Below are 9,915 nucleotides of genomic sequence, written 5' to 3' on the forward strand. Positions count from 1 at the left end.
TTATCCTGATGACAAAATTAGTGCTTTGCCTTTTATAAAAATGAGAGAAAAGTAAAATGAAAGCTGACTTGTAGGTGCCACCAGAGTCTAGAACAGATCACTGTAGTCAGCTCTTTAGCAAGGCCTGTTAACGAAGTAACAAAACTCTGCTGCCCTCTGTCTTCAGAACAAAGAATTGTTCTGTTTCGTTTTCAGTTGAAAACGGAAATTAAAAAAAAAAAAAGTCTGTGTTCAGGAAAGGAAACTGAAACTGAACTGAACGGGGAAACCGAAAGTCTCCTTTTGTGGGGAATTGAGCAATACTGAAATCGTGTTCACTAAATCCTGAAGGAAACTCTTTTGTTGGGAATTGAGCAATACTGAAATCGTGTTCACTGAATCCTGAAGCTCAACAGAGAAGGAAAATGTATTTGGATATCAGTACATGGGAGCAGACGTTTCAATCACTGATCCAGCAGGAAGAACCCTGGGCCAAATGGACCCTGAAGTTGGATGAGAACATTCAGCCGGGTGGCATGGCCCGAGGGTGGAGGCAGTACCTGCAGAGAGCATTTGGCAGGTGAGTGTGGTTTTGCTCAGTATTAGGCCTTCCTGAGCAGAGAGGCTCAGCTCAGCCTTGCATTATCCCTTTGTGAACTTGCTGAAACAATAAATGTCACCAGGTTCTCCAAGCTACTGTGGTTACAGTGCTCTTTAAGGTCTAACAGACTCTTAGCCTCCCTTTTGTTTAAATGCAGGAAGTTTCTTCTTTTACTAGGTTTCCTTCCCTAAATGTTTTTGGAAATCTTTGCAAAATTTTTCCAAGCTCTATAAATCTGCCCTCCTAGTCTCTTATCACTCATCTGGTGCAGTAACCCCTAGATTCCTCTGCAGTCTCCCTCATCAGTTAGTCCTGACCAACCTCCCAGGCTTCAGCAACACTCTGTGCCCTGGCACTGATTACTAGTCTGAGACCTGATCCTTGCTTCAACATTCTAACATTCTACTAAGATCAAGCAGTCACTTTGAACATTAATAAAGACCTGGGGATAATTGGAAATAATGATGCTACAAAATCTAAATCTAAAACCTAGTCCATGGAGCTTCAATAATGCCCCTCCCTATTAGATATCCCCTCTTTCACCCCCAGCAAGCCTCCAGGTTGCAGGAACCAGCTTCCTTACCCATATCAGGAGGGTGAGCATGACCAACCTAGACAATCAAGTCCTCTATATGACACCTAGGACCTCAGTTTACTTATCTCACCTATTACCCTGCTGTCTGCCCCTATCCTACCTCAGGCATGCTCTGTGCCAATCCTTATGATCTAGCAGCAGGACATGCACTCTTCGGCTTCCATACCCTGTGACAATGTTGTGCCTGTTTGGCAGGCCCCTTTCCTCATTCCCTCCCTACTCACCCTTCAAGGAACACTCAAGGGCTGTGCCTCATTAAGGCCTTCCCTGGTCCTCCTAAGCTGAGTAAGTTCCTCCCTCTACAGTCTCATCAGGAAATGGTTATGTATATAATAAAAGTAATATATATTTTTAAATAATATAATTTATTAATATTATATAATATTTATGTTTATTTTGAGCTACAGAATTCAATTTTTAAAATGAAGCCTTCTACAGCTCTGAAGAACAATTTTCAAGCCACTTGGCAGAGCCCATGTGCACCCATTCTGTTCTGCTCCGTAATTCAGTGACATGTGTGTCTCTCTTCACACCAGACTCACAATGTCTCTTGTCACTTTGACACTAGATAAATCGATTTGAAAGTCATTTTGAGATGGGAAAAGCAACCAAAAGCATGCTTTTGGAAAATATCAAATCAACTTTTGAAAAGCATTTTGTATTTTATATTTTCACATACATTTTCTCATTTGATGCTGACAACATAACCCTTGAACATTTTCCTTTTTATATATTTAAAAGTTGAGGTATAGAAAAGGAAGGTGCTTTGCCAGTGTCCTCTGATGCAAACCATGGACTCGGATCTTCCACCTAAATATTATGGTTCCAAATCCTAGTCTGTTTCTCTAGGTGCAAGATTGGCCGCTTGCTCATGAGAATGCTGTGGCATAGTAGAGGGATAAACGAGGTTGACTTCAAATGGCCTACGATTGGAAAACATGTCTTTACTTTACCCTGTATGTCATGAAGAGGTTGTGTAGACCTTTTATGACCCAGTTTCCTTATCTGGATATTGGGCTCAATAATGCCTAATTCACAGGAATGATTTAAAGACAAAATGAAATGACATCGTAAGACACTGATGACAGTACTTGCCTCGAAATAGTTACTTTATAAAAGTTTTCTGTCACCGTAATGGGGAACAAATTTAACTGCAGATGGTAGAAATTATTTTCTCTCTAAGGCATCCAGAGATGTTTTTACTAGTAAAAGAGGCAGATTTGGGGACAACATGTAGGCAGAAACCCAGACAATCACAGGAAAAACCTTTTTCTAATCGTGCTAATTGAAAGGGATCTCAGATCAGGGCCATTTTCCCTCAGGTCAGCATTGCCAGCTGAGGACACAGCTTCTTTCTTCTGCTTGCAGGTTCTGGTGTTCCTCATGCCATCGAAGTTGGGCTTCTGCTCAAGTGAAGATCCTGTGCCACATGTATAGGGAGCGCCGGACAACCCAGGGCCAGGTCCTTATGCGGGTTTTTGCTCAGAGGTGCCAGAAGTGTTCCTGGTCCCAATTTGAGAATCCTGAGTTCTCCTCAGATAGCACCATGAGAATTCTGAACAACCTGGCTCAGTGTATTCTGCACCACTACTATGGACATAACTTCAGGAAGATGCCGGTTGCTCCTGTCATGGGGTTGGATGGGCCCCATGATAGGAGCAATTGTGAGGCATGCACGCTGGGTGTCTGTGTAAGGGGCTCACAGGGAGACATCAAAAAGCCAACTGAATCCCCACCCTCTATCCCGAAGCCAGGGCATTTCTTAATTCTATATGGTAATGCGACTCCTGGTGAGGTACCCTCAGAACTTACTTCAGAAGACATTTTAGTGATTGGCTGTATTGCAATATTTTTTATACTATTTATAGCCATATGGTGGGAACAAAATAAGTTTAAGTTTAAATTGTAGGTTTGCTTTGTTCTCTTGTCTTGATTCCATGTTAATCAATAAAGCGGTGACCATTTTAATATGACAGCAGATTTACTTTGAGATCATGCAGGGTTAAGCATGTGAAAGCAGCACTGGTTTCCTGAATATACGATGAAGATAGTCTGAAACATGGCCATGCACATGATGGACCCAGTAATAAATATGTATTGAATCATTAAAAGGTCTTCATTTATTTATTCATGCCCTCATTCGCTGGTATTAGTACATATTGATCAAATCTTGACAAAAACTAAGGTTTATGAGTGCAGAAAGTTATTGTGTTGCTACAATACTGAATGAAACTCCCCTGTGAATATCCATGTCCTATTCCCCAGGAACTGTGTTAACTGTGTTAATTTAAGGATCTTGAAGTAGACAGATTATTTTGCTTTATCAAAGTGGATAATAACAAGAGTCCTACTTTCTCCAACTAGACACCACCTCCTACAGTTTCCATCCCTCCCCATAGTCTATTCACTATGATAGATTAATCCTTTAATAAGTTTAGTGCCTTCATGATCCAGTCACCTCCTAGAAGTTCTACCTCTGTACATTGCTGCTTCTACTGGGGACCAAGCCTCTAACACATTAGCCTTTTGGAGACATTTGATATCCCAACAATAACAGGAGGCATGTATGAAGTTACTGATACTGAAACCCCATAGTACAAGGCTATGTCTTTCAACTATTTTTCACCTGTCCCATCATTTCTGTGTGACTGTCCGTACTGACTTCTCTACGTTACCATGTTTGAAAACACACTCATCTGTGTGTCCGACTTTCTGTTTTAATTCGCCCCAGTCACCCAAGCTTATGACCTTGGAGTCATGTTTAGCTTCTGTCACCAACCTTCATTATCTCTTCTTTTATCAGGTTGCTCCCATCTCTTTCCTCCATTTTTCCCTGTAATTCCACTGTTAACCACTTAATTCAGGGTTACTTAATAACTAAGAGTTTGGATTTCATCCCACAGGTAATGAGGAATCATCATGAATACTTATGGATCTGGGCAATTTGAGTAGAACCACATTGTAAAAACATATTTCTGGAAAAGGATACAGAATAGAAATAGGACTATGTTTTGCAACAGGACAGCAGTAAACAGATGGGGGCTGCTGAAGACAATGAATAATTTGAAGGAATTTGAAGATAGTGAACAAGAAGCCTGAATATTGAATACAGAGGCCAAAAAATTCAAGGATAAAAATATCTTTCCTTGATTTTCTTAGTCTGGCTTATTTCACTGAGCATGACATTTTCCAGTTCCAACTGTTTATCAACAAATGCCATTATTTTATTCTTCTTTATGGCTGAGTAGAACTCCATTGTGTATATGTACACTGCATTTTCTTTATCCATTTATTTATTGATAGACATTTGGGTTGGTTTCATAACTTGGCTAGTGTGAATTGCGCTGTTATAAACATAGATGTGCCTGTAACACTATAGTATTCTGATTTTAGTTCTTTTGGATAAATATGAAGAAATGGGATGGCTGGGTCTTATGGTGGTTCTTGATTAGTCTTTTGAGGAATCTTCATGCTGCTTTCCAGAGTGGTTATATTAAATTGTAGTCCCATCAACAATGTATAAGTGGACATTTTTCCCTACATCCTTTCCAGCATTTATTATTGTTTGTATTCTTGGTAATCACTACTCTAACTGGAGCGAGATGAAATCTCAGTGTAGTTTTGATTTGCATTTCCCTGATTTCTAGGACAGTTCAACATTTTTCATATATTTATTGGTCATCTGTATTTCTTTTTCTGAGAAATGTCTGTTTAGTTCTGTTACCCATTTATCAATTTGGGGTATTTGTTTTTTGATGTTAAGTTTTTTGAGTTCTTTATATATTATCAATATTAATCCTCCATTAAATGAGTAGTTGGCAGAGGTTTTCTCCCATTCTGTCAGCTCTCTCTTAACACTTTTGTTTCCATTTTCATGTAGAAGCTTCTAAATTTGAGGAAGGGGATTGAGGGAGAGGGAGGAGGGATGGGAAAAAGGAGGAACTGCAGAATGAACTTGACCATATTATGCTAGGTACATATATGAATATACCACAATGACTTCCACCTTTATGTATATCTATAAAGCACCAATTATAAATAAATAAATAAAAATAAATAAATAAATAAATAAATAAATAAATAAATGGAAGGGCAGTAAACTAGAGGAAAGGGAATAGGGAGAGGGAGGAGGGGAGGGAAAGAAAAATCACTGGGCACTAAAATGGAGTAAATTATATTCCCTGCATGTATGATCATGTCAAAATGACCCCACTATTGTGTATAACCACAATATACTAATAAAAACATTAAAAATCTCTTTCCTTTTACTCTCAGCCCACCCTTACAGTACTTTATTCCTCTCTCCAAACCATCCTACTGAATTTCTGCATTCTTCCTATTTTCATACCTTTTTGGTTCTTTCACAGAGAATATTGCTCTGAAGACATGCCTGGAGAATTCACTTGTGGCCTGGTTATGTTTTATAACTTGGTACAAACCATTGTCTCTTCTTGGACCTCAGATTCTCCATCTAAAAAATTGGTTAAGGTAAAACATAGAGGATTGAACGTTTGCATTTACCTCTGATCTCTCTTGAAATCACACTGAGTGACAGTAAAAGGGGAGTAAAGACAGAATTCACAAGGGCAAAGAGAATGATTAGAAACTAGAAAACAGATGAACTAGAGACAGGTAACTGAGCATAGTAGTGATCTGGAATATATGTAAATATGGGAAAACCATGGCACAATTTCAGAAAGCCTCCAAAACTGTAGTCAACCAATAGCTCTGAAAGTAGATAATAGGAATGTTGAAGTAGGAGGATTGACTGATAGCCTTTATAACAAGTTTCTTTCCTCCTATTCCCATGTAACCTGGTAACCGCTTTTCACCCAATCCAAGAGGAGCAGAGTTTTATTCTCTGAAGACATTTATTACATGTAGTTGGAACTCAGGAAATCCTCTAATGGAGAGGGTGCCAACCAGCCACCAAAAAAGTAAGAGTTCACCTTCAGGATTATAAAACTCTTATTACCCACTGTTAAGCCTAGGACACTGTCTTACACCCTACCTGCTCACCCTTCAATACGCAGAGGGAAGATTTCTCTTTGGCAGTACTAATGGAACGTAAGATAGGAAACACACAAAACACAACTAAACTAATGTGAGTAATGGTTAGCAGGCCATTCCTACTTCTACTCCAGAACCATATAGTCTACCTACTCGGGTAGCAGCATCATATAATGGTCATTAATTCAGGGTGTGCTATGGTAGATGGTGACTCAAGAAGAAGGCAACTCCTGATGCTGCATGTTTAAGATCATTGATGTATCAGCCTGACAGATTATGATTGATAAAACCAGGAAGTCCCATGGTTATATCACCACTGCTGTTAATATTTTTGATACAAATTCAGTCCCTTGGTCTAAGGGATATTATGTGGTGTATTAGTTGGCTGGGCCTCTGAGAATGTTGCATGCCCAATGCCCAGCTTCTGGGGGTTGGTTTGCAATCTTTGGAGTTACTTGGTTTGTAGATGTGTCACTTTGATCCCTGCCTCTCTTTCCTATGGTATTCTCCTGTGTGCATATATGTGTCAAAATTTCATGTTTTTAAATAAGGATACTGGTTGTATTGAAGTAGGGGCCTGCCGACTCCAATATGATTTCATCATAGTTAAGATGATTTCATCTCCAAGGACCCTATTTTCAAATATGATCACATTCTGAGGTATCAGTGGTTAGCACTTCCACATGTGAATTTAGGGGCATGAGATTCAATGCATAAAATCTGAGATCTTGGGTTTGTGGATCAAGTGCCCATAAGCCCTGGGAGAGGTGCCAGTCAAAGCCCTGCAAACAAGAGTTGCAAGCCCATATCTGAAATATGTGCTCATTTTCAATCAAAATAAGTCACTACCCTATCCATGATGGAAAGAGTATAATGTAACCAATTTGCCACCAAGGTGTTGGTTTTTATACTCAAGGGATGAGACCATATTGAGGGCTTACACACTCTTGGCAGATTGGATACTCAGCAGTGATATTATTTATATCAGTCTTAGAGTAGACTTACGATTTGGGGCCCATTTGTAGTCTACCCCCCACCTCTGTGGCTATTCCTTTCACACAACCATAATGCTAGTACTAGAGTGGCCAGTGACAGAGGCCACCATCATCAACTGGCTATGTCACTCTGTCTACTTGATTGTTTGGTGCCTCTTGTATGGTGGGTGCTTTCTGGTGGGTATTAAAAGAAGACCAGACCTTTACATTTTGTGTTCATTCTTAAAAATTCATTCACATTTCTCCTCCCTAGATCTCATTGTCTCTTAATTTTCCCATATTTTTCCTTCTAGGCCTCTGACCAACCAGTTAAAACATTTGCCACTGCTTATGAGTTCATGCTTATTCTCACTGGGCTATTTCACATTTAAAATGAAGTGGATGACCTGGTGCACCAAAGTTTTACCCATTGGGAGTGTTACTCCTCTCCACTGCCTTTCAAGGTCCCTCTATGGGACTGTAGTGCAGCCACAGTCTACTTTCAGCTCTCACTACATATTGAGCTAAATCATTGGTAAATCAAGATTGGCCTTTCCTTTCCTCTGTTGGCTGGTGATAAGTGACAACCCCACATTGCCACCTCTAGATAAGTGTCTTAGTCTCTTTTGATCACAAGGTCAAGGTCAAACTGAGCAACTTAGTGAGATCCTGTATAAAAATAAAATTTAAAAAGGACTGAGGATGTAAAATGCTTATTTAGCATGTGCAAGGCCCTTGGTTCAATCCACAGCACTCCTCCCCACCCCTACAAAAAAAAAAAAAAAAAGAAAAAGTCCCACCTCTTATTGCTGTTGCATTTAGGATTAAGTTTCCAACTCACAAATTTGGGGGGAAATGTTCAGGATGGAAAGGAATGCATTTGCCAGGTCAGTGTGCAAATCCCATGTATCTGAAGCTATCTGAATTTACCCTAGGCAAAATTCCATTGCTGGCATAGCAGTTGCAATCATACCTCTGCTTGGTTGAGGGTGAGATAGCCCACTGTCATATTCCAGGATCTGATTGGTTTTTCTAGGGGCCATATTGGTGAATTGAATGATGATACCCTGGAGATTACTACCTCTGTATTTTTTAGCTTCTAAGCATAGCACTAATCTCTGCCATTCCCCCGAGAAGTGATATTTTTGTTTTTATAATATCATATCTTGACTTTCAGGGAGGGTCCTAAGAATTTCTCATTATAGTAGCACTTGTGTGTCTCTGTGTGTGTGTGTGTTGCTGGGGATTAAATTCAGGGATTTGCATGTGCTAGGCTATACCCTGGGTATACCATTGAGCTATACCTCAACCCATTATAGTAGCTGTCAATCCACAGAGTAAAGAATAAATGAAGGCTTCTGTCATCTACCACATGTATTCATTCCAATAATGTATTTGGGGAGTAGGGAAATCACCACTGGGTGGGTCCATGGAAGCAGTGGACCCATGGTGAGCCTGACCTGACTCTTATTACTTGGTTTTTCCTTTCACAGAAGGCTATGATTTGCTTCAGATGATTAGGGGTCAATATCAATTCAGACCTTGAATTCAAAATCTCTCTAACTTTCTGGGTATTTGCCTTTCTCCAGCATACAGTTACCTGAATACATGACCATGTATACCCTTGGGGAAGAACTGGAAGTTCCTTGTAGCATTCTTCCTCCTGGGGACCTGATCTCTCTTTCAGAAAATGAGTTGAGTCTGAAAACTGGATGAGATCTTGACTGAGCAAGAAATCCTAATTGTTTCATTGGATTTGCTGTTTGCAGTCTCCTGAGCATTTATTCTTGGTTTCTCTTGATTGTGTAAATTGAAAAATACCCTTACTAGATGCCCAACTACTTGCCCACACATAGAAAATAGGAACTACATAAAAGCAGTGGATTGAGTTCAGAGACCCAGTAACTGAAGAATGCAAGCTCCAGAAAAAGAAAATAGATGATGAGGGGAAGGGAATTATGAAAGGGATTTAAAAAAATTCTTTCCTAAAATAAATATATAATTAATTTAAAAATTCTTTCCTAGAACCGAAGGAGACAATTTCTTGATGGAAAAATTTTACCAAGGGGCTTGCCTACACAATGAATGAACAAAGACTCACACCAAGACACGTTGTTGTGAAATTTCTAGCACCAGGTATAAAAAAAAAGGCATTAATGCTTTTGTTTGTATCATTTTCTGGTTCTTGCACTGACTTTTTCTTCTGGCTCACTTTTCCCATGTTGATTTTTGTCTCTGCATTTTATCTTAGAGGATTTCCTCAAATATCAAAGAATTCTTGGCTCTCTGTTTAATTTCAAGCTCTAGACGGTAGCTGATTGGAAAACTGGAAGCTGAAAGACAATGGAACAAACTTTCAGCCTTCAAAGTTCTGAGGGAAAATTATTTCCAACATAGGATTCTATGCCCAGACAAAACTTTGTCACACATAGACATAGAATGACTTTTATTTTCATATTCTCAAAGTCTTAAAATTTTACCCCCTTCTCTCCATGCATCTACTAGAGGATGCGCTCCAAAAAGGTAAGATAGTAAAAAATGTATAAGGAATGTATGGAGCCTTGGGATAAGAAAAGACTAAGAAAGTTCTCAGAATGCAGGAGAAGCCTGAGGAGATACCAGAACACTGGCAAAGTGATCAACCTAGAAAGAAACCCATTCAGGTAGGGGTTGCTGAGAGAAGGCTCCAGGAGCTAATGTTCCCACCAGAAAATCAAAGGTAACCCAGAGGCTACCTGATGCATTTGAACGTATAG

At 39.6% G+C, this 9,915-nt stretch overlaps 1 protein-coding gene across 1 annotated transcript; it reads left to right on the top strand.

Annotated features, from left to right (window-relative positions):
• Nucleotides 1–250: 250 nt before the first annotated feature.
• On the top strand, nucleotides 251–9,244 carry LOC124993625 (receptor-transporting protein 4-like). The gene is made up of 3 exons (XM_047565473.1): nucleotides 251–559; nucleotides 5,543–5,663; nucleotides 9,185–9,244. The coding sequence occupies exons 1-3, from the start codon at nucleotides 405–407 to the stop codon at nucleotides 9,242–9,244; spliced, it is 336 nt and encodes a 111-aa protein (XP_047421429.1). The 5' UTR covers nucleotides 251–404.
• The last annotated feature ends 671 nt before the right edge of the window (nucleotides 9,245–9,915 follow it).

Source organism: Sciurus carolinensis, chromosome 9, assembly GCF_902686445.1.
Source record: "Sciurus carolinensis chromosome 9, mSciCar1.2, whole genome shotgun sequence".
In the NCBI taxonomy this organism is placed as follows: Eukaryota; Metazoa; Chordata; class Mammalia; order Rodentia; family Sciuridae; genus Sciurus; species Sciurus carolinensis.